Source organism: Thamnophis elegans, chromosome 8 (assembly GCF_009769535.1).
Source record: "Thamnophis elegans isolate rThaEle1 chromosome 8, rThaEle1.pri, whole genome shotgun sequence".
Lineage (NCBI taxonomy): Eukaryota > Metazoa > Chordata > Lepidosauria > Squamata > Colubridae > Thamnophis > Thamnophis elegans.
Genome location: NC_045548.1, coordinates 13,993,046 through 14,019,225, shown reverse-complemented (window position 1 = coordinate 14,019,225; position 26,180 = coordinate 13,993,046). Strand labels below are relative to the sequence as shown.

General features: G+C 39.5%; 1 protein-coding gene across 2 annotated transcripts in view; it reads right to left on the bottom strand.

Annotated features, from left to right (window-relative positions):
* Positions 1-26,180, bottom strand: part of CARMIL1 (capping protein regulator and myosin 1 linker 1) — a 136,374-nt gene that overhangs the window by 58,562 nt on the left and 51,632 nt on the right. For both annotated transcript variants that reach the window (XM_032222768.1, XM_032222769.1), the window contains exons 3-12: positions 20,788-20,838; positions 16,118-16,177; positions 14,220-14,341; positions 7,984-8,081; positions 7,546-7,616; positions 7,303-7,376; positions 5,661-5,736; positions 3,225-3,313; positions 1,626-1,720; positions 1,067-1,153 (exon numbers count right to left, since the gene is read on the bottom strand). In XM_032222768.1, coding sequence (XP_032078659.1) covers positions 1,067-1,153; positions 1,626-1,720; positions 3,225-3,313; positions 5,661-5,736; positions 7,303-7,376; positions 7,546-7,616; positions 7,984-8,081; positions 14,220-14,341; positions 16,118-16,177; positions 20,788-20,838 — 823 coding nt within the window. The remainder of the gene's footprint in view (positions 1-1,066; positions 1,154-1,625; positions 1,721-3,224; positions 3,314-5,660; positions 5,737-7,302; positions 7,377-7,545; positions 7,617-7,983; positions 8,082-14,219; positions 14,342-16,117; positions 16,178-20,787; positions 20,839-26,180) is intronic.

The following is a 26,180-nucleotide window of genomic DNA, read 5'->3' as shown; positions in this document are numbered from 1 at the left end:
AGGGAAGCCAACTTTCTGAATTCTGTTTCTTTGCACTTAGTGACTTATAAATAGACTAATGTTCTGAAAACCTGACCTAAATTACTATATATTTTAAATAGCTGTAAAGCTATGCTGAAAAAGTTGTTCTCAAGGTATTGTGATAAATTCAATAAAAAGAAGGGAATTCTTGATGAACTTAAGGAGAAATTAGAGTATTGGATAGTAAATGGACAAATAAAATTACCAATCAAAGAGAATGTTTGCACCTCAGGGTTGAAATTAGATGTTCTCTCTTACTCTTTCCTCTTCCTCTCTTCTCTCTCATCGTCTTTCTCTTTGTCTCTCTTCTCTTTCTCTCCTTCTTTTCCATTCTTCTGTCACTTTCTCTCTCCTTCTCTCTTCTACTTTGTCTCTTTCTGTCTCTCTCACCCTCTTTCCCTTTGTCTCTCTTTCTCTCGCCTTCTTTCCTACTCTTCTGTCACTTTCTCTCTCCTTCTCTGTCTCTTTCTGTCTCTCTTCCCTCTTTTCTTCTTCTCTCCCACTCTTTTATCACTTTCTCTCTTCCGCCCAACCTGTCCCCATACTTATCTTCGACTGAGATCATGTTTGCAATAATTTACTTTCTTTTCTAAATAGGTGCAGTTCCCTTACCGGATCCCTCACTCACTTAAATACACACACACGCACAAAACCATTTTTCTCCATTCAATTTGGATCCTATAAATCAATTGCTCTGTGAAACATCTATGAAAAAAATTCAGGTGCTCAGGCATGAAAATGTAATGCTCAAACACTATACTTTTCCGCACACACTGAAAAAAAATTAGAGGGAACATTGGTCACCATGAATCCAGTCAAGTTATTACTGCTACGGAAGAAGCAAATTATGACATTGATATCAAGATTATACAACACGCTCAGCATTCAAGCATATCAAGTAGAAGGAGTGAAAATGTGTTGCAGCTAATTCAGTTCAAGCTTATTATTTATCTTACCAGTGGAAAACTATGAAACGAATAAATATTCAGATAATAGAGCTTAAAAAGAAATATATTTCATTATAATTAAGACAATTGTTATATACCTTTAGGTGATAATGAGGTTTTAGATAAATTTAAATGCATCAGCCCCTTTGGTAGTTTGGCAAACTGAATACTTAATGAAGATACTCCTGTAAAAGAATAAAAATGAGGCCCACATCAATAGTGAAAATGTATTTGCAGAGTAATCACTTTTTACTTTATTTAGTTTTGTTTTAACTATCAAGTTTAGAAACTCCTCATCGCCCTCATAGTGGGATTCTGGGTGGTATACAAGTAAAATATAAAAATATAAAAACTGTATATAAAACAATTATGTAAGGATTGGAGACTGTATCACAACACCCATTTTGTGTATATTGGGATACAGTCCCTCTATTCGCATAGATATTCATGTCCCATCTAGTTATTAAGCATCATCTGTCAACAACTAATGTAAGCAATTATAGATATATGAAAGAGGAAAAGTTCTTCACTAACAATTGTAGGTGTTTACAATGCAATAATAGAATCCATAATATTGTTTGATTTCAAGAAAAACTGAAAGAAATATACCAATCCTCTTATTGGGCTTGTATTATGAGCAGGAAAGTGTTACAGTACCTCTGTCCTCTAGAGGGTTGTTAGCGAGATTAATTGTATGAAGTCCTGAGGTGGGATTGTGGGATAGAGCATTGGCCAGCTTCTGTGCAAAATCTCTAAGAAGCAAAGAAAACCACAAAAAATGTACTTTATTTTGCATTGCATCGTTATACCATTTTAATAAGTTTAATATGAACTGATTATAGGTTACACTGAATTAAGGAGCCTATTTAGAATATTACACTCAAGTACATGGGTTGTCACATATATTGTGTTAGTTGCAACAATTTATTTATATGTGGCATGCTACACTAGGTATACAGAGAAGCAAGTGTACATTGGGCAGGAAAGATGCCATGTTTTAATATCCTGTTTTCTACCATTTTTGATGAAGTAATAAACATTAGAATTATACAGCAGTTTGGAAATAATTCGCACCCAGTATTTCATGTGATTCCAGAACAAGATGCAGCTGCTTTGAAGACTTGCAGCCAGTTGCAGGCATGATATTTTTATTTTCTCTATGCTGCCTAATGGCAAATAAAAATATATTCATACATATCAGCAAAGTTGCTCAACATCAGATGGATTCTCCAAAGGAATAGCTCACTTGTCTTAGATTGCATTTGTCCATTAATTTTTATTAAGATTGCTAAACTCATTTACAGACATATGCACTTATATGAATGTTGTATGTTTTTAAGCTATGTTGCAAAGACATTTAATAATTATGATATAATCTTGATTTCATATATTAATTGCTTTAAGTTAAAACTATATGGGGGGGAGGGGTCCAGTGGTGGGTTGCAGGTGGTACGCCCCAATACAGGCGTATCGGAGCCTGCCTGGAACACCGGATACCGTTCCGTTCCGGTGCTCTGGAGGGCCCACCTGCTCGCCCTCGCTCCTTATCTGTGCTTTAAGCATTTGGCACTTCCGTGCATGTGCATGGTGCATACGGCGCCTGCGCGATGCTCTGCTGAGCAACTGGAGCATTGCGGAGGTTTGAGGAAGTGTTGCAAGTACGTACGATGCATGTATGCGCTGTGTGCGTGTGCAAGCATGTGGGTGACGTCGGGGCCATTCCAACCGTACCAGTTGGAACGGAATCTGGAACCCACCACTGGAGGGGTCCCTTGGTGCTCTCTGAGCTTTGTTGTTTTCTTGCAGATTTCATTACCCAAACTAAGCACCAAGGACCCTCTCATTTCAATTCTGAGCTACAAATATTCTTCTTTATGAATTTACATACTGACTCCTCCCTACCAAGCCCATAAGGGTGAGCCATTCCATTAGAGATTTATTTTTTTAAAAGCAAATCCTATATACATTTCTAGTATGAATAAACCAAAAGGGTAACCCAGGAAACTGTAACTAGTAGTAATGCTAATGTTACATTTGCATACAAGACTTGTGAAAAATAAACCTCAGATAGTTTGCATTTATAACAAAGCTCTCCACAGTACAAATATGCAATAGGTAAATATGCCAAGTCAGTTTAATGTTGTTAACCTCCAATAAATATAATACAACACTGCTGCTTTAGACTTGCAGCTTCCTCTGATGTTATTGGGCTTTATTAAAAATGTTAGTGTTGGTTAATTAAAAATAATGACTTACGTCCTAAGACCAGCATTTTCTAGTACTAGCTCTTCCAATCTATTGGATCTGCTCACAACTCTTAGGATCTGCTCACAAACATCAGTGGACTGTCATAGGAAAAATGATGCAATATTAAGAATCAAAGGAAACAATGATGCAATATTAAGAATCAAAGGAAACAAGAAGTTGAGAGGCTGGTGAGGTGGTACCTCTTTTTGTACCACTCTGAATAATATAAAAAGTCTCAATAGTGGTGCAAAAAATCCATAGCATGAATTACAGATAATTACAGACAATGAATTCATTCATGTTAATGCAGTGATCTAGTTACAAAACTCTACAAATTCCGTTTGGTGCCACAAAGAACCAAGTTTTGTCAGCAATGATGTAGGCCATATGAGGTAAAAATATCACACATATTTTTTCTACAACAGCTTAATAACAAGAAATGTTGGCAAGTTCATGAAGAGAGAAATGTTGGCAAGTTCATGAAGAGCTCAGTAAACTTACTGATATACTGTTTCTTCTTATTCATATTAGAACAATGATCCTAACCAGTCGTAATGAAAGTTCTTATGTCCATTAGAAAACAAATATAAACCCATATGTATTTTAATGTATTTAGACTTCTAGTCCTTTAGTTTGATTTTGGACTATGTAGTCTATAATGCATCTAAAGTTTAGTAAAACTTAATCTTCTGCAAATATTTTCCAACTTTATAATACTATCTATATAAAACTGCACTATTCAAAATTAAAAATGAACAAATGCAGGCAGAAACATGCACAAAATGTTTTCTGAACTACTTCTATAGCTTCTAAGAATGCTAAATAATTAAGACAATGCAGAAACTGGAACACTTTTTCCCCAGTGTTACAAAGTTATATATGTAAGTAGTGGCTTGAAGAATCCTACTGGAAGCTTACTTAAGAGTCCAAATAAAAATACAAATTATTCTGCTGATTCTGTTCATTCCATTTTAAATATACACACATACTTGTAAAATATAACTGTTAGCTCCATCTAAACAAAATAAGTTCACTATAAACATTTCGGTGACACCTTAAAACAACAGTATACTTTGCTATAACTTGCTTTTTTGAACATATGTATTTTTTGAATTTTTCTAGACTAGAAGGCCAATTTCCTTCTAAAAGGCTGTGTAATTTCCAGACTGTTTAAACAAGGAATATTCCACTTCATCTTCTGAAATATTTGATAAGATTAAATGCTTTCCAGTAATGTTCGCAGAACTTAGTTAATTTAATTGCAGCAGAATTATTTCTCAAACAGATCTGCTTACATTTTGTTCTTTTTATTAGGACTATAGTGTTTTAAGAATTCTGGATTGATCTTTTTTGGTATCTTTAAAAATGTCAAAATACAAATAAGCAAACAAAAATGATATTTCTCACTCTCAGCTCTCTTCCCTCCTATTCAATGTCTACATGAAATCACTGAGTAGAGTCATTTGCCAGTTTGTGTGTAACATCAGTATATTAATAATAATGGATAAAGTAAAGCCAAACTGTTCGCTGGAAATATTAATAACATATCTTAAACTAAAATACTCAAGTAATGATAAGCAACTGCCATTGATTGTGATCTTTGGGAAAAAGGGGGCCAATAAAAGACATAGTGGCTAGATATCATGAGATACTATTTGATGATACAAGAATAGGTTTAAGAGGAGAAGAAAAGAAGCAGTTTTCTGAAAGATAATCCTGGTGCAATTGCGTCTATCCAGGGGTGGTTCTGGCAGGCACTACTGCCGGTTCATTCATGTGCGTGCTGTGCATGCACGCTTGATGCACAGTGCAATTAAAATTGTTCTGTGCATGTGCAGAACTGAAATACAAGATGGCGTCGCCTGGGGAACTGGTTCAGGGGGGTGGGGGTGGCAGGCTGGGTCGCTGCCGGTTCCAGCAACCCAGGTTGCCTAACCACTACCATTTCAGCCAAACCGGTCCGAACTGGTAGGAACCCACCACTGTGTCTATCATAGACCTGGGTATTTTATTGCCTGCAGGCCATTTTCAGCTTTTGGCTGTTTCTGTCCAGCCTGCATGAAATTAATTGGAAATTAGAAATCAAATGTAACTAAATGAGTTGCAGGGAACAGGAGAAGAAGCAGAGTTGTGTCCAGCTCATGTGCTCTTTCATGGCTGTGGATGGGCGAGGAGAGAAAGCGCTCACCCCTTGCATGAAGCTACCTGAGGAGTTGAGGTAACGGAGTTTGAGAACATCAAATCAGGTTACACTGGTTCAGCCTGTCACAACAATCCCAGTTTCTCAGGTGGCCACTTGGGATACTTAATTGTCCATCCCCAATCTATCAGGTCATGAAATGTCAGAAGACTTGAACAACTACTCTTCTAAAATAATTATATATTCTGCACAACATGTTTCCACCAAACAATCAAGTTACAGTCATTCTGCATCCTAATACTTACTAACTTTAGATCCTTAGAGGAAAGCTTTGTAAACCACTGATTGTATTCCAGGGCAGCAACTATTGGTATTAAATCTCTAAGGAAAAAAAAAAAATCATATATTGAACAAAAATGTCTAGAATTTTTAGGAGGTTGTAGGAACTTTTTTATTATCATTTTTCTCTCGCATTAACTCTTGAACCATAAGATGACCTGAGTTTCAACATTTCATTCTTCACCAAAATAAATGCCTGATTAAGATTTCAGCAACCAAATTTTTAAATTTTTATTTTTAAATTTCATTTAATCTCATATATACAGTTTTTAAATCTAATAAACTGTTCCTTTTATAAATTCTTCATTCAATTAGAATGAACATTTAACATATGTTAAATGTTTCTGTGCTGACCACAATAAAGCAAGGATTGGTTTCAAAGTTAGTTTTTCATCACCATCGTTAACTGCAAATGGTCACTAAACAAAGCAGTCACTAGCAATAGCAATAGCAGTTAGACTTATATACCGCTTCATAGGGCTTTCAGCCCTCTCTAAGCGGTTTACAGAGTCAGCATATTGCCCCCACAGTCTGGGACCTCATTTCACCCACCTCGGAAGGATGGAAGGCTGAGTCAACCTTGAGCCCGTGATATTTGAACAGATGAACTGCAGAACTGCAGTCAGCTGAAGTAGCCTGCAGTGCTGCATTTAACCACTGCGCCACCTTGACTAATTGACTATCTGTAATTTGTTTTAAAATTTCACTAGCTCCTTTGAACAAGAAGCTATTTTTCGGACTATGTGAAAATCTCAGGGAGTTCCAACTCATTTCCAACACAATTTTAAGTATTTAATTTCAATGAGCCCCATTCTAAGTTAAAGGTAAAGTTTCCCCTCGCACATATGTGCTAGCCGTTCCCAACTCTAGGGGGTGGTGCTCATCTCCATTTCAAAGCCAAAGAGCCAGCGCTGTCCAAAGTCATCTCCGTGGTCATGTGGCCGGCATCACTAAACGCCAAAGGCACACAGAACACTGTTATACCTTCCCACCAAAGGTGGTTCCTATTTTTCTACTTGCATTTTACATGCTTTCGAACTGCTAAGTTGGTAGAAGCTGGGACAAGTAACAGGAGCTCTGTTACATGGCACTAAGCATTAGAACTGCCGAACTGCTGACCTTCTGATCAACAAGCTCAGTGTCTTAGCCACTGAGCCCTGAGCCCCTTTCTAGTACAATATTAGTTCTGACTGATAAAATACATATGTATTTTACATATGAACCAATAGTTCACAATTAGTAAAGATAGTCAGGAACCACACTGGAAGCTTTTAAGCTCTTCTTTAAGTCAGCTGTTTGAATCAAGGAGCAACTCCAGCACCTCCTTATAAAACTGCATTCCGTAAAGTATGAAGGGCTGCAATTAGAAGGAACACTGCTCATCCAATGTATGAATGAAAGTATTTTCTACTCATGTATATCTCATCTTGTAATTGCAAAGTAATGAAAACCTGGAGAAAGATGAGCCCTTCACAGCTGTTATAATCCTGCTGAACAAAAGGTTCTTCTGTAAGTATTCAATGAGATCAAAAGATTATTACTGGACAGATAATCTTCACATTAGATGACTAGCATACACTTTCATTTATCCAGGCTCTTCGTATTTACCTGTGGTCAAGATGACTAAAGTCTTGCAAATTTAATTCCCTGGTATCTTGAGTCAGATAAATGGTATCAACATCCTAGATAGATAAAAAAGATAGATTAAAAATACATTTTAGAGAAAAACTATTTAATTTCTTAGCACAAAATTGCTTATATAATTAATAGGCTCTAGTTAAGGACTTTTTTTTATTTCTTTTTGCCTCAGTGGCTGGTAGTAAGTTTCCCCAATCTTATTTCTATACTTACCCACTGCACTTCTTCCCTATATGGAGAGCCCAGCCAGTCACAAACGCATGCATACATTTGAGAAAAACCACCTAAAAAGAAACGAAAAAAGAACACTAACCATTTATCACTGTGGGGAATAATTCTTAAAAGCTGATAACATATATCCTGATGATAAGCTGATTTTATCTCTCTCTTTGGCACGTACACTATCCTCAAGCACAATATGCAACTAACTGAACCTACAGCACATTCCTCTATAATATACAGCAAGGCAGGATACAGCATAAAAATAGCATCTTCCCACACTGCTCAAAATGACTCTTCATTCTAACTACACCTTAGGACTATTTATATCTTTCCCCAAAAGCAAACTCTACATCAGAAATAGAACTAAGCTTCCGTGTACTGGTGATGCCAGAAACTCTGTATTTCAGCTGAAAAAGCACACACACTCACCACATGGGCCTAATTCTCCTACAGTTTGACTGTCCCATAGAGTCTGCAGATTAGCCAGCCTGTCTGGGGGCTCCATAATTACTTTCTTCATTATTCTCCTAGAAGCCAGAAGTAAATGCACACATGAATTAGAACTCATCAAAATGTAGTTTGCTATTTCATATTTATGTACTTGAACTGCAAGTTTCTACCGGGATTGTGTCCCACACCTCAAATTTGAAGGAATTATCCCTTAGCTAATATAGAAATTCTGTTAGATTTAAGAACTAACTCAACTCTATGTATTTTATCCTTCTAAATCTCAAAGCACTTTGCAAAGCTACTTTGCAATCTCTGTGATCTCATCTCTATAACATTTGCAATTATCATACTATATGATTCTTTAAAAAAGCTATTTGACAATTTTTATTTTCTGGCTATGATAAAATGAAACATCTAGTAATAAAGATTACACATAACGAACTCTTAAAATCTTCACTGAAATGGCATTGATATTTTTGAAAACTCAAAATATCTAAACTCTTAAGATCACTACCAGAAGCTGCAAAAGAAGGTATCGTACTGATATCCTACAAAATAGCAGCAACTATAATAGCTGGATAACTGGAGAGTGTCAGTTGTTCCCTGGATAGATATTATCTCCCACTCCCAATATTAAGTCTATTAGGTTTTCATAAGGATTGTGTAGTGCTTTGGATTTGAAAGGGAAAAAATGCTTTGAATTGTACATAGTACTTGCCACTACTCGTGGCACCCTTTTTTCTGAAAAAAAAATGCTGCACTTATGGAGGAGAATGACCATTGGCTTATGTGAAGGATCATTTTCAGTACGCTGCGAGGAGAGTCCAAGCATGGGTTAAACTCAGCCAATCTACTCAGGACTGAACTGAAACTTTAGCCACGCCTCTGGTGTTGCCTTGACTTGCCAGATTTTCAATGAAGGCGTGGAACTGTGTGCATTGATAAGAAGTCCAAGATAGTTCATAAACAACAGGTCCGAATAGTCTTTGAAAGCGGGCCTGTAACACCACCTCGAGTTCCCATGACGGGTACCTGTGTACGACCAGAGGTCTCAGATTGGTGGCACCCTGCAGGAAGTTACGGATGACAGGGTGTCATCCAAGTGACGAATGGCTGTCAGGTACAAGGATCATGGATAAAGCAGCTACCTGGCACCTGAGTGTGTTAGGAGCCAGGCCCTAGCCAAGTCCATCCTGCAAATAGTCCAGAATCTGGGGAACAGAAGCCACGGTCGGTGTTATGTTGAGTGTGGCACACCATCTCTCAAAGGATCTCCAAGTGGAGTCATAAATTCTGGTCGTAGCAGGTCTCCTGGATGCCTGAATGGTGTGTATGACTTTGACATAGAGACTGCCTTGCTCAGGATGTCCCTCTCAAGTGCCATATGGCTAGTTATAGCCACTGGGGCTCTGGATGTTGTAGAGCCCCCTGGATGAGAGAGATCTCCTGCGGGGGAATTCGCCAAGGTGAATTGACGGACAGACTCACCAGATCGGCGAACCAGGTCCTCCTGGGACAGAAGGGAGCCACAAGTAGAACTTCTGCTCTCTCCTCCAGGATCTTCCGGATCACTCTGGGCAGGAGGGGCAGTGGAGGGAAGGGATATAGGAGTCCCGGCAGCCAGGGGCAATGGAAGGTGTTGACATCCTTCGCCTGCGGGTTATAAAACCTTGTGAAGAACCTGGGTAGGTGAGAGTTCTCTGGGGAGGCGAACAGACTGACTACTGGTTGACGGAACCTCTGCGACAGCTGATGGAACAGATCCAGGTGCAGGTGCCACTCTGAATAGTTGACCGTGGTCCTGCTTAGCCAATCTGCCTGGATGTTGTTCACTCTGGAGATGTGCTCCACCTGAAGTGAGCACAGGTGTTCCCAGGGATTTGGCTTCCGCCATCAAAGACCTGGATTGGGTGCCCCCCTGGCAATTTATGTGTGCTTTGGTCGCCACATTGCCTGTGAGGATCATCATGTGACGACCCTGGATGCTGCTCTGAAAGTGGCACAGAGCCAACCTCACCGCCCTCAGCTCCAGCCAGTTGATGCTGTGTCCACTCAGTCATGGACCACCTGCCTTGAGCTATCTGGTTGTGGAAGTGAGCCACCCAGGCAAACAGGCTGGCATCCGTTGTGATGCTGAGGTGGTTTGACTCTCTGAAGGAGCTCTTCGCTAGGGCAGAAGTCATCCACCAACCAAAGGATCGACGTACCTGAGGGGGGACTGGAATCATTGCTGCTGAGTTGCTCCATTTGGCCCTCTGGTGCGGCAGGAAATGCCACTGCAGGTGATGAGAATGAAGCCTGGCCCAAGGTACGATTGATAGACAGGAGATCATTTTGCCTAACAGTTGGGACACCTATACAATCGGGACGTGGTACGACTGATGAACTTGTGGTACGAGAGATCTGAGGCTCGTCATTCGGTCGGGAGACAGGGAGACCTGACACGCAACTGTGTCTATGATGGCACCAAGGTGCTGTAACCTGGTGGTTGTTACCAGATGACTCTTTTCTAGGTTGACAGAGAACCCGTGGTCTCGATCATGTATTGCAGGTCTAGTGCCACTTGCTGGCAGGACGATGACTGGATGAGAATGTTGTCCAGGTAGCATTGGAGCCACACTGGATGCAATCTGAGGAAGTCTGCTACCGCTGCAAGGATCTTTGTGAACGTTTTTGGGGCTGATGACAGGCTGAATGGCAGTGCTCTTTACTGGAAGTGTTGGCCTGTGTAAAAGAACCTTAGAAACCTGCGGTGTGCCTTGCATATGTCAATGTGTAGGTAGGCCACCTTCAGGTCTAATGATGTTAACAGGTCCCCTGGTCTGATGCAGCCCAGGATGAATTGGAGGGACTATATCTTGAATTTTTTGTGCGCTATGTGGTGGTTCAGCTTTTTTAGATCTAATATGCCCCTCCACCACCCCCCCCCCCAAATTCTTTGGGACAAGGAATAGAATGGAATATAACCTTGTCCCCTTGTGACCGGGTGGAACCGGTTCTATGGCCCTGATCTCCCTGAGGTGGAGGATCTCCTGTTCCATGAGAGCCTTTTTTACAAGGCAGGAAGAAGTTGGGCACCGGATGAAGTGGTGGGGCGGGGGCGAGATGAATTCTAGCATCAGGCCTATGCGGATGGTCTGGAGGACCCACTGGTCTGACGTAATGTGCTCCCATTGGCCGTGGAATAGCTGAAGATGCCCACCAATGGAAGCCCTCCTTTGGTGGTCACTTATACCGACAGAAAGGTCTGGAGCCAGATCCTCTGCGGAAGGGCCTCTTGGAGAAATTCTGCTGGCGGCCTCTGTCATGAAAGGACTGATGGTCTTGAGACCTGTCAGCATTCTGGGAATACGGCCTCTGGTAAGTACTAGATGTGGAGGGCTGGTCTGAAGCCCAAAGGGGGTTCTTCCTATAAAAGTTAGATTCCTTATGCTCGGATTTTTTGGTGACTGAAGGCATAACCTTCTTTTTTGTCCTTATTCTCTATAAGGACTGGATCTAATGCCTCTCCAAAACGCTTACCCCCTTTGAAAGGGGCGGAAGCAAACTTCCACTTAGATCGCATGTCAGCGTTCCAGTGTCTAAGCCGCAAGAGGCGACGGGTGGTAACGTTGGAAGCAAGGGCCCTAGAAACAAACTTTGCGGCATTTAATGTGGCATCCACTATGCATTCAGTGGCCGCAATGATTTTGTTAACATCCTGCCTGAGTCTGCTATCTCCGGCTGGAAGTCTAGTGAGTAACTGTCTTAACCAAAGGAGATAGGCTCTGGAGAGGAAAGAGGCAGAGGTGGACATTTTAATTGCCCAAGCAGCCGCCTGATGAGCCTTATGGCAGGCCTTCTCTGCTCTCTTGTCCTCTGCCTTGAGTCCCTCCAGGAGATCGGGAGGAAGCACCAAGGAACAGGTGACACAGCTCATCCATAGGAGGCAGCTTCAGCAGATCCTCTAGACTAGCATCTATTGTAAATAGTTTCTTGTCGCTGTCACTAGGGGTGGCAAGGGTAGCCGGCTGTGCCCATTGTTTGTGCACTACGTTGAGGAATAATTTGGATATAGGCACAATTTCCTGAGCCTGAATAGGTTCCTCGAACAGGCCTTCACTGAGATCTGAGGGATCAGGGACTGCCGGGTCTGCGGTGGTAGAATCTAAATGGGTAGAGGCCTTCGCCTTATTCAAGATAGTCTTGAAATTAGTCTGCTTAAATAAACCGATGAAGGCAGGCTCATCAGGGGCAGCAGATTCATCAGGCTCAGGGTTTGAGGAGTGGGGAGAGGCAGGCTGTGGGGCCAACCTCCTTGGGAGGGGCCAGGGCCTGAACGTGATGGGTTTTGCATAGGCGCTTGCCTCGTTTGTGCAACCCGCTCTCAATGTCCTGAGAAATGGCCCTGGCAATAACATCCTGCATTTCCACAGAAAGGTCCGGGCCCTGATCCTCAACAGGTCGACCTCTGTGTGTGGGGTTGATCTAGGGGTAATTGTGGGGCCAAATGACTCAAGAGGTTCAGATCCCCCTCCCCTTCAGATGGGCACTCAAACAGGTCCGCATGGTCAACCATAGAGGGTCCGGGCGAGCCAGGGGAAACTGCCAAGGCCAGGGAGGCCTGAGGGGAGAAATTCTGCCCTTCCCCTTCGCTCTCAGAAATGGGCAGCCATTGCCCTGGTCTGGGGTCTGGTGAGGAGTCCCTGGGAGGAGACCAATTAGAGGCTTGGGCCTGCTGTTGGGCCTTATGGAATTGTTTCTCCAAGGTCTTTTGGCGCTGAAGGGCATCCTTATCTAGGCCTGGCCCCAGCTGCCTATCTTGCCTGGTGTAAGGCTTGCTGGCCTTTAGAGCCTCCCTAGTTGCCTTACTAGCCTGCCTGGGGGCCACCCTGCTGGTAGTCTGACTAGTCTGGGTACTTCCTCCAGGGCCCTCTTTCGCCATTCCAGCTATCTGGGTTATTGTAAGGGACTAGGAGCTCTTGACTCACCATGCTAGCGACCCTGAACCAAGCCCTAGAGCTCTCGAGGTGGAGACACTGAAGATGGCAGCCAGACGAATGTGGTGGTTGTTGGTGTAAGATAGCGCGAGTCATTCACTCCCAGCACGCCCGAAGATCAAAAGACCACGAGTCTGACCACTGAGGTCAAGGAAGAACTTGAGCTGCAGGGAAGCTACCCAAAACAAAGACTCTGCCAGGGTTCCGGACAAGCAGTCTGATGTGGTGATCTGCTGAGAGCAGGGCAGACAGAATGGCACTGGCAGGCAAAAAATGCGGGAAAAACATGAAAACAAAATGGTGGCTGCGTCAAAAAAGGCAATCCAAAATGGCCATCAGAAGCAAATAAACAGCCTGCTGAGGCACCGTGCTAGCAACCGGCTTCCCCCAGCGAGCACGGACAGCAACAGCAAAAAACCCTGCCGGGAAAACGATCAGGCAGGTGGAAAAACCAGCGCGATCATGTTGGCGTCAGAACTCTGAGCCCCTGCTTGAATTGGCAGTTGCCGCGACCTCCGCAGCGCCTGAGCAAGCCCGGGACACTGTGGGAGCCAAGAATGGTGAGATAGGAGAGAAAAATCAAGAAAGGGTACCTCTCCTCGCTCCTGCTCTTCCAGAGGAATAAATAACTGCAAAAAAGGGAATTGGAGTGTCCAAGCAATCTGCCAAGAACTGGAGAGAAACTAAAACGCATCCACTGGGCTTTGACTGAATTGAAAATCTGGCAAGTCAAGGCAACACCAGAGGCATGGCTAAAGTTTCAATTCAGTCCTGGGCCCATTGGCTGAGTTTAACCCATGCTTGGACTCTCCAAGCAGCGTACTGGAAAACAATACAATTCTGGGAAAAGATGCAGTTGCTTTAAAAAATAGTTAATAGACATTACACAAGTGCCCCTCCATGCTACAAAATACTTTTTCTATTTGAATGTAAAATACTGCATAGCCTTTCTGTTCTAGCACTTTCAAGAGGTTTGAGTCAACACATCTGGTATATTATGCCAAAGAATAACTAACGTGCTCCATGTTGTCCACAGTATTGGGTTGATATAAAATGTATGGAAACCCACCCCATTCTATCTCCTTTGGATAAATTTAATATTTTCCAAAAAGTATCTAGAAATGTGGAAAAGACAAATCAGCATCACTGATACATCCAAATACAACAGGTGTGAGAAAGAGAGAGACAGAGAAATGGAGTCTATTTTGCTAAGCATTTATACGAAGATGTACCTACACTGGAGATAGACCAGGGAATATTCTCCTAAGGCATGTTCCAATATGAGCCAACACTTCATGCACATCTTCAGATGAAGTTAATTTCATAGAAATGTTACACTTTTCAGTTTCTATAATCAGCTGCATAAAAAAAATGGGGGAGACATGAGGTAACCCTTTATATAATCTTTATATAATCCTTAAAAATTACAAATACATCAATAGTGAATAACTAAAACAGTGCATTCAAAATCAGTTAGAATCTATGTTCATCTGTCTGAAAGGAGGAAGGACTGCTGACGCAATACACAGGCAGCTATAAGATCTGCTAGGTCAAGCCAGAATCTGTTTTCTGCCTCACTCTAACCCATGGAAAAACTGCAGTTTAATAGCTCCTGATATTATTAGGATGTAAAAATATTTGAATAAATGGGTTATAGTAAGCTCTCCGATTTACACATTCTGTAAGTGGATTTTCCAACAACCAGCGTCACTGTTTTCTCTGAATCTTTTTTACAACGGCAGGACATCACAAAGGATCTGTGCATTTATATGCTTATTAGCCCTGTGCAGTAGCTTGGATTTGATTCCAAAAAAGGGGCTTTGGAACATACATGAGTATGAGCTGAGCATCTGTCTGCTGCTCTTTAAAGCAGCTCTTCCCCTCCTCCCCCTGGAATCACATGATGGATCTCTCAGCTGTCATGTAAAAGGTTTAGCTGCTTTATAGATCCACAGACAGATATGATATTTACGCTTCTGGTGCACAGCCATAGGAATGGAGACTGGTACAGAAACCCATCTCCATATATTTGAAAGAGGAAAATGCTCACAGACCAACAATGCTGATACTTTGAAAATGGAATGAAATGCGAAAGAGTACAATTAACTCTTGGGTCATCTCAGGACAACAGAAAATATGGAAATCTGTCCAAAACTTCAGAATCGCCTCCCACTCCTAAAGGAGATGGAAGAGGAAATGCTTCCCTATGAAGTAAATATTTCAGTAACAGCCCTTCTGAATTTAAGAAAAAGTTCTAAGTAATTTGCGCTTATAAATATCTCCAACTAATGTCCATTAAAACTGTGAGATCATATCATCACAACACTGCAATATTAGTTTAAACCAGGGGTCTCCAAACTTGGCAACTTTAAGACTTGTGGACTTCAACTCCCATGGCTGGCTGGGGAAATCTGACAGGAATTCTGGGAGTTGAAGTCCACAAGTCTTAAAGTTGCCAAGTGTGGAGACCCCTGACTGAAACACGAAGATATTACTTGATATCTTCTATTGATTAACTTCTTGCACTTTCTGCTTTTTAGTTATGGTTTGTGAAGCCCTGGTTTACCTAGCTCATATGTACAGTAATAGTAAGCCACAGACAGTTGTGATCCAGAATGTTAAGAGGCTATCCAAATCAGTACTGCATTTTTTGGAGTATAAGATGCACTGGAGTATAAGACGCACCAAGATTTTGAAGAGGTAAATTTAAAAAAAAGTTTTTGCACTCTGCAGGCCTCCCAAACCTGTGAAAAATGGGGCATGCAGAGAGTTTGAGAGGCCTGCAAAGTGCTCCGGGGGGGGGGGGAATGAGCAAAAAACAGTCCATTTTTCACCAAAAAAGTTGTATCATAATCCAAAAATATGGTAAATTAAGAATTTATGGAAGCCTGAGGTTTGGGCACAAAAACATTCTTAAATATTATATCCCAATCATGCATTTGTAGGAGATGTACATGCAGAAAATAAACCCTAGATAAACCAAATATAAAACCATGGGCTGTTTAAAGAAAGTTTTGCAAACTGCAGAATGGATTCTGCTGCCTTCCTCTAAAGCTGTGTAGGAGAGCCATCAAGCTGATTAAAATATTCTTGGGATTATGCAATTCTGTGTCTATTTGTAACTAAATATTCACCTGGCCTGGTTTATTGCAAGTGATTCCTTGGATTTCCAAATAGCTGAAAGTTAATTCTAGCTGCAATTCAGAGAGAATAGAAAATTATTTTGAGATATCAAAACAGGGATTAAAATACATATTAAACAAAGATTAGACTACTGATAACATACATATAATTTACTGTAATGGTTTGCTCCTTGAGCATCATTCACTTGAATGGCATAAAACATACACAAAACACAACCCAGGGGCTAAAATTTGATGCCTAGGTAACAGGAAAGATGGCAGCAGAGATAATTAAACAATAAGTTAAGTGAATCTGGTTTCCCCACTGACTCCGCTTGTCAGAAGGTAACAAAAGGTGTATCGTGACCTGTATTTCCTGTATGTCATAAAAGGTGACAGTACAATGGCCATAAATGTAATAAATGTAAGTTAGTTCCCAAGCATCTTAATTTTAATCACATTACCATGGGGATTATGCACCAATCATAAGTGTGAAAAACAGTCATAAATCACTTTTTTCACTTCTGTTGTAACTTTGAACGGTCGCTAAATGAACTGTTGTAAGTTGAGGACTACCTGTACTTCAGCAAGTGCTAACTTACAGCAAACAAGTGGCCACACTTCATGTGAAGAGTAAGCTTATTTAGTGATTTGAATTAATTTGTATGCCACCAATTTATAGCAGGTAACATAAGTAAGTATATAAAACAAAGGACATGCTAGAATAGACAGAATGGAAACCTCTAATATTGAAAAACAGGAAAACATTCATTGCATAAGGAAGAAAAACAATTAAAGATGATGATCTGCACAGCTGGAGCTGTGAAATATTTTTTCAGGCTGCAGAGAAGAAATAGACTCTGGCAAAAGAAAAGGAGAATCTGCCAAACATGAGATTACAATTAAATGAATGGCTGGTCTGAAAAAACATACTCAAGTGGTGCTCTCATCAAAATGGAAGGTATCAAGTGGGGCAATACAAGATCCAGTCCTGTACAACATTTTTATTCATTGCCCAATGAACTAGAAGAATCGTTGATTAGATTTGCAGATGACACAAAATTAAATGGCTGGAAAATAGAGATGAAATTGAAAACTTGACCAGAGAAAGAGCTCTGGAAAAAAAAATTAACAGGAATAAATACAAAATCCCTTGCTTAGGAAAAAGAAATAAAATGCTGGAATTATGGTTAGGAAATCCTGGCTTAGTAATGAATGGTAGGTGGAAAAGATTTTGGAATGGTGGTTATAATCAAGCTGAAAATGATTCACAGCACTAATGTGGCAGCAAAAAAAAAAAAGGCTGGAACTTCAGAAATAAACAAGAAGAATAAAAGTTCTATTTTATTTTGCAGAATTCAGATCTAGATAAGGGAAACAAGGGGACTAAAAACAAAGTCACATGAAAAGAGATTGAAGGAATTTGGAATGTTTAATCTTCAGAAGAGAAGTTGAGGAAATATAACACCATTATTCAATTATTATTTCTATAACTGAAAGAATACACAAAGAAGGTCAAGACCTGTTGTTTAAATTTCCATCATGAAAAAATAAATTTAAGACACAAGGCAGCAGATTCCAGTGGAAGTGCTGTTACTGTTAGAAGTAAAAATTCTGGTATTCCAGTGAATACCAGAATTTTTACTTCCAAACAGTAACAGCACTTTTGATTCTGAAATCAATTACCTAGGGCAGTGATGGTGAACCTTTTTCGTACCTGCATGCCTGTCTGTGTGCTGGAAATGGCAAAACCATCTCGTAAGGAATGTGTGGCCTTGCTGGTCTTTGTGTGCGGGGGAGCACAGAAACCTGGAAGTGCAGCATTCCATCAAGCATGCGCACACTGGCACCCAAATTTAAAATTTCCGGCATGGGCACGAGCCCGACAAAAAGCTGGCTGTCGCACATGCGTGTGATGGAAACCCGGAAATTCAGATGCTGGTGCGTGCATGTGCGCCAGAATGTTACTCTTCTGAAGTTCGGCGTTCACAGACACAGGAAGGCAATCTGGCCAGGGTGTGTGTGTACACAGGAATGCAAAAGAGGAGCCAGCAAGGGCGCACGTCCCGTGCGGAATGGCTCTGTGTGCCGTTTCCGGCACACATTCCATAGGTTTGCCACCACAGACATAGGAAGATACGACCTGGGGTTGACTTATGACCACAATTGAGCCCAAAATTTTTAATAAGTGAGATGGTTGTTAAGTGAATTTTTCCCCCTTTTATGACCTTTCTTCCCACAGTTACATGAATCACTGCAGTTGTTAAGTTAGTAACCAGATTGTCAAGTGAATCTGGCTTCCCCATTGAGTTCGCTTGTCAGAAGGTCGCAAAAAATGATCACATGATCCCGGGACACTACAACTGTTATAAATATGAGACAGTTGCCAAGCATCTGAATTTTAATCATGTCACCATGGAGATGCTGCAACGGTCATAAGTATGAAAAATGGTCATAAGTCACCTTTTTCAGTGTTGTTGTAATTTCAAAAGGTCATTAAATGAAGACTTGTACGTCAAGGACTATTGTAATAAGACCCTCCTTACTGAATGCCTTTGAAGGGACAACCCACTAATTTAAAACATTCACACCTTTGACTTTACAACAAGGAGAAATTCTTCGGTATCTGAATAAAAATTCGCTGCAGGTCATTTTTTAAAGGTTATTCTTTGTTAATCATGGTTTTCTATGGTGCTCAGTCATCGTCGCTATTCCCCCCACCCCTTGATTCACTTCTTTACAGATTTTAAATTTCAAAATATATTTTTAAAGCTCAGTATATTCTCTTATTTCCTGATGTGGCATGTTTAATTTGGCATGTTTGCCACAATTTAAGCTTTGGTAATGTTACTGCACTGCAGCAGATTCTGACTAATGTTTCTATATATGATGCATATAATTAAGAAAGGGAAAATCAAGTGCCACTCCTATTTTATTTTTTTTAGTCTTTCTCAAGTAGTTGTTGCCAAAGCAAAAAGAGAGACTTATACCAGCATCATGTTAGCCAGAATCCATAGACTGCTAGAGTGCATTGGTTATGTGGTCAACCTGATGGTTTTTGTGACAGTCTTTAAGTGAACTCCATGATCGTTAAGCGAATCAATTGTTTGCTATGGGCGCAGTTTGGCTGAAAACTAGAAGTGCCAATTTTTGGAAAAACTATCATAATACATGATCAGGTGACTCTGGGATGCTGCAAATGACTGTAAATGCAGCTGTGTTGCCAAGCATCCAAAATTCAGTTATGTGATTGCAAAGAAGGACTGTCCATCTGAACTTCAAAGACGGGTCATAAGTTCCAGTTGTAACTTCAAACAGTCACTAAATGATCAGCTGTAACTCGAGGAATACTCCTATATAGCAAACTGTATAACATTCCTTTATACCACTTATTTTCAAGTTGTAAGTACAACCAATTCTAGAAAAATGTGATGTCAACAATGTTGCAGGTCAACCTACACATCTTCCCTTACTCCCACTGCTAAAAAATACATCCCTTGCAAATTCTATAATGAATTGCCATTACTATCTCCTGTTATGGGAATACAGAGCAGAATGAGGCTAGAAGGATATTGGCAAACTCTCAGTCTTCATAGTGAAAATGGCAGTAAGACTGGCCCAGGAAATAATACTAATGAAATCAGCATTGGGCCCTAATTCAGACCTACAAAAATCTGACAAGACAGAGGCACTGACAGTCTCTAGCCAGCAGAATCAAAATTATTTCAGAAATGGTTTCTTTCATGTCCTGTACAGCTCCAAAATCCACTGCAGAAGATTATTTGAAAGAATTTTGCTCGGATGAAGTCTGAATACCACCATGGTGGCCATTATAAAGAGAAGCTCTATTATAACTTATGTCTCAAGAATTCTGCAGAGACATAACGCTAATTAGTGAACCTACTTAACATATTGATATATGTAAATGAACAAGAGGGTTATTTTACTTAAGAATCAAGCAAGGGATAATCCGGCCATGTGATCTGAAAGTCTTTACATAAATTTTTATACTATTTGTTAATTGCCCCAGAAGGCTACTATAATAAAAAGTGATTTCTACTGGTTTGGATTTTATATAGTTGCGAAGCAGTAATCTGAATGTTTGTTTAATGGAATGTAGTAAGGAGGTGGAGTCCCAGGAGGGACGGAAGAGTTAAGTGGAAACTTAAGTCCCAGGCAACTCAGTCTCAATCTTATGTGTGAGAGAAAGAGGATGAAGACAGAGCCTCCCTAATAGTTCACAGAGTATAATTTAGATGCAGATAGCAGAGTCTGGAAAGATTTTGTTTTTAGGTCTTAAACAATAAAGAACTCAGTTTGGAAGAATCACCATGTGCCATTCTTGCTTCATATTATCAACAATTTAGAGCTTAAAAAACATTGTGAAGTTAAATTATCTTTCGGACACATAGATACCGTCACAAAATTTCATATTCAACAGGAAGAAAAAGTAAACTGTGCCCCTATGTCTTCCAGAAGATTGCATAAATTTGTTCCAATTGTAACACTTTAAACAACTTAGAAAAAAGAGGAAACAATGCACAGCATTTTCTCCTAAATGTATTCTATTAACTATTCTCAAGCACCTTATTATATTCTGAGAGTATGATCAGTGTATTAGCTTAAAAGTAAATGAACTGTGCTAGATTATAGGAGGAAAAAGTGATGAAATTCAGTCTTACCTTGGTAGGAATACGCGAAGTTAATAGAAAGGCCCGACATGATGTTAGCACCTGCGGGGGAAAAAAGCAAATATTTACTTTTGGGGAAAAAACATATATTCAGAAATGTTTTCATGCTATAATTTCTTAATTTCTATATAAATCTATAATATTTTTGTAGCTCTATTTATATTCCCTTAGCATCCACTGAATGTAAACAAATAGTCTGCATAAAATTATAGAATTGGAAGAATTTACTTTGTGAAAACAGCTTGTAGTCATTCTTCTAAGAGGACTATCATAGAGCAGGTTCACACTCAAGTTATGAACAATTACAGTATCCCCTATTTACAAATAAGAATCTGAAACTAGGTTGATTCTTTTCTGCTCTGGGATCTTAGTTTACATATAGAGTGTGTGTGTGTGTGTGTGTGTGTGTCTGTGTGTGTGTGTGTGTGTGTATGCTACGGGGCATAGGTAGCCGGATTTTAGTGGAAGGAAGGTTTAAAGTTCAACCATCCCTGCTGGCTGGCATAATTTTGTACTTTGCACAGAATAAATACAATACAATAGCAGAGTTGGAAGGGACCTTGGAGGTCTTCTAGTCCAACCCCCTGCCTAGGCAGGAAACCCTATACCATTTCAGACAAATGGCTATCCAACATCTTCTTAAAGACTTCCAGTGTTGGGGCATTCACAACTTCTGGAGGCAACTTCTGTTCCACTGATTAATTATTCTAACTGTCAGGAAATTCCTCCTCAGTTCTAAATTGCTTCTCTCCACCCATTGCTTCTTGTTCTACCCTCAGGTGCCTTGGAGAATAGTTTGACTCCCTCTTCTTTGTGGCAACCCCTGAGATATTGGAACACTGGTATCATGTCTCCCCTAGTCCTTCTTTCTCTTAAACTAGATATACCCAGTTCCTGCAACCGTTCTTCATATGTTTTAGTCTCCAGTCCCCTAATCATCTTTGTTGCGCTTCTCTGCACTCTTTCTAGAGTCTCCACATCTTTTCTACATTGTGGTGACGTGGTGAATAAAAAACAGCTAAGACTGCATGAAGCATTTCTTCTCTATTGTATTTTTTGATAGATGTTAAGTTACCAGCATCAAGAGCCGAGGTGGCGCAGTGGTTAAATGCAGCACTGCAGGCTACTGCTAGATCAGCAGTTCAGCGGTTCAAATCTCACCGGCTCAGGGTTGACTCAGCCTTCCATCCTTCCGAGGTGGGTAAAATGAGGACCCAGATTGTTGGGGGCAATATGCTGACTCTCTGTAAACCGCTTAGAGAGGGCTGAAAGCCCTATGAAGCGGTATATAAGTCTACTGCTATTGCTCTATTGCTCTATTACTTATATTAGTAGCTGGAGCAGTGGGGTTGTGCAGTGAGCCAGAACAGAGAGTTATAATTGATTGATTGGAGATTGCTGGCTCCTGTGTGAGGCAATCTGCGTGGTGATTGGTTGCTATGGGTTTGGAGGGGGAGTTTTCCTTTTTCCCCACCTTTTTCTTTTGTGTGCCCTGTATGCTCTGTGATTCACCTCATGATGCTCCGGTTTGCCTGACTATCTTGTTTGCTGTAAATAGAGATGTCAATAGAGATGTTTGCTGTAAAGAGAGATATATTTATTTATATAAAACTACAAGTTTATGACAGCGTCTCTGACTTCATTTGGATACCTGCTGTGCAAATTCCCTGACAGTAGATATTAGTAGCCTGATGGTATTAGAGCAGAGGGAATCTTTCCTATGTAGATCTTAGCCACAAAAATTACAGAACCAATAGAGGCGCTATTGTTGCATGGTAAATGGCCACATAATTTTCAAGGCTTCTAGAGATGCTACTTCTCAGATAACCTATGTAAAATTCATAACTTATGTAAAAACCTATGTAAAGGTCAGCTCTAGGTAAGAGATGGGATTGCAGTTAATATACTGATCTTCTTATTATGTTGCAGCTTCATTTCCCGAACTGCTCAATGCCATGGTTAGGCTGGCAGTGGAGTTCCCCAAACTTACAGTACTGGGGGACAAATAGCTTTGTGAACATCATTGTAACCAAGTACCTGAGCCAAGGGTCTAACATAAAGTGTGGGGCATGTGTTGAATTTGGTTTTTATTATGGGGCAGTGATGACATGATCTTAGATTAAAATTTAACTATTGAAAAGTGGAATTTTCCTTTCTCATCCATCTTTAACCCCAAGGAAATAATAAATTTTATTCTTGGGGGTGATGATGAATGTTACACAAATCCATGTTTCATTTTCAAGATCACATCACTGTAAAATTCGAAAACCCCTAAACCAAAGGATGCCATCAGAATTATTATCCCACTCTATGATGGGTCACTGTTGCATGCTTGAGAACAATCACTAACAAGAGCTAAGGGGATTTGGCAAATAACATAATGAAATATGAGATAAAACCTCAAAATATGAGGCACAGAAAGAGCAAAAGGGATGAAGATTTAGGTTTGTAACCACCCTATGGGCTACCAGATTTAAATAAGTCTAAATGGGAGTTGGGAAGGAATAATCGCCTTTTATTTAATATGTAATTACTGTTTGTTATATTCATGCCATTCTGTTGACTGTTTTAACTTTTTAATTGTAACAATTTTGAAGAATATGTTGGAAAAAGGATCCCACAAATGAAAACATTTGAAATAGATACAAAGTTACAGAACATGCTGAGGAGAAAGTTTACATTCACAAGGGAGAAGATGGTAATTCTGGCGCCTTGTTTTCACATATTATTGCTAGAAGGGGAGAAGTGAAGGACAAATCTTTTCTGTATAAGCCATTGTACTATATTACAACAACAACTTCATGATTCTACAATGAAGCTAATTGGCAGAATACTCAGTACATACAAAAAGAAATATATCACAAATATACAAATGTTGCCCATAGGTACATCATAATTAAAGGAGTTATTTTTGGTACAATGAAATTAAAATAAGGGAATTGGTGGAAAGCTTACTGAACATAGGAAATGTTGGAATTTTAAGAAGTACAGAAAGATATTATGCGGTATATGGTCTGTTGCAAGGAATAAATGTTAAGTTTAAGTTTAATAAATTTAATGACTTTAAGTTTAATAAATTTAGTGAATGAATGTAAAAAGAATGGCTGCATACATAAACAGCATAGTATTCAATTTATCTCCCTATAAAATTCAAAGATTCCTATACCATATTCTCCCTGTAGTGTATCAGCCACCCCCTAAAGTCTGACAAAACTGGACAGGGAAAACCTTTATCTTTTATCAGATTTATATCTGTTCACTATACTTCATTATTTTAATTTTGAGTCCACCTATGTCCAGAAAAACTCTGGATGGCTTATGGGTAAAAAGCAAAAGAAAGCGTTCTATCTCTCTCTCTCTTTCCCTCCCTCCCTCCCTCCCTCTGTGTGTGTGTGTGTGTGTGTGTGTGTGTGTGGTGTGGGGGGGGAGTGCATGCATGAAAAAGAGAACTATCATGCTTCACAATTAACTATTTTAATTTGAACAATTTCCATCTCATTTCATATGTATGTCAAGATGAAATAACTTGTCATTTTAGCTATTTTATCATTAATAGGACATGATATTTAATGAACAAATCTACTAAAATAGCTTTATCAATCAAGGTATCTATAGAATGGAATAAAAATATCAGAGAGCTTAGAGTAATGCTATTTTTAATTTATGTGTGCCAATCAAATGTTTTTTTTACAGTTTATAGAAAGATGATCAACTAATGTCATGCTGTCATATATATTACAAAAATTTCCAAAGCAATAAAAACTCCTGATTAAAGCATTACAGTTATCCTACTACTTATATTCTGAACCCCATTATTTGGAGAAATGGTTAGTGTTTTATCATTTGAATCCATCAAGTAATTTAGTTGACATCTGTCCATTTCTCCTTGGCACATAACCAAAATGCACATATACTAAAGCCTTGTCTAGACTAAGGATTTGCCTTCATATTTGTTACCAGGACAACTGTACAGATTCGCACTTTAGCATGCATGCATATAAGTCACTGGCATTAGTACCAATCATTACTCAATAAAGGCAAGTTATGTCACATTAGAATGAGCCAATGAAATTATTCTATTTAAAATAGAGCCTATTTTAAAATTAATAACTTTTCTTGAATGAGTTTAGAATTAAGGTGACATCTTGCTAAGTATAAGACATATTTACTTGGTGTGTAGAATTCAGTTCCCCTAATACGAGTAATAAGAAAATATATGCATTGTGTGCCTTTCTTCAGTCTAGTACCTTCTACAGATGATATGAATTAAAACTCCCAAGTTATCAGAATCAAATGAAATTTTGGAGAAGGTGACAGACTGAGTTGATCTCACAGAAGATAAAGTTATTTCAACCATATTTGCAATTACTCCAGCAATTTAGCAATGCTTCAATTCAAAGCAGACTATCAATCCGAGGCAGCAAATGCAATTCAATAAGATCTCATCAAGCAAATGAGAAATGATGGTGTATTTGGTTTATGTGAAACTTCAAATTAGTCTCAATTATGATCAGTCTCCGATCATCTGTAGATGATCTAGTGATTTTAGAAAATAGCAGGTTTGAGTTCCAACATTTTTATTTTGAAATTTATATTCCTATTGTTTTGATTAATCTATGAGGGACAAAAAAGATGGAATAGCAATAACACTTAAACTTATACACCACTTCACAGTGTTTTACAGCCCTCTCTAAGAGGTTTACAGTCAGCACATTGCCTCCAACAATCTGGGTCCTCATTTTACCAACCTTGGAAGGATGGAAGGACGAGTCAACCTTAACCCTGGTGAGATTTGAACTACCAAATTGCAGTCAGCTGGCAGTCAACAGAGATAGCCTGCAGTACTGCATTCTAACCACTGCAGTTCTAGTATAGAACAGTCTTTCCAATGGTATGAATATCTTATTAAATTAAATGGATAAAGAAAATTCTGTTTGCCTAACAGGAAGAGGTTGGAGAAGTGATAATAATTCAATTTAGATCTCTATAGCTTTTGGCTCTAGAAAGAATTTTGAAACTTATTAAAACAATCAACATTTAAGGGAACATATATTTAATATTGTATGTCTTGACAGCAGCAAGAGTTGTATTTACACAGCTCTGGAAAGATCAGGAAATACCTACAAAAGAGAGTGTAATAAAAAAAATACAAGATTGTGCAGAAATGGATAAATTGAAATTAAAGATAAAGGATAAAGAAGAAATGGAATATTTTCTAGCATGGAACTTGTTTTATCAATGGCTTGGTAATAGATATAGAGATTAGAAATTGGATAAATATTGTTATGTGTCAGCAAATTAACCCAGACAATATGCTGTTCACAAAGCACTTATGCATGTAAAAGAAAATTTCATAAATAAACTAAAAATAACAACAATCAACA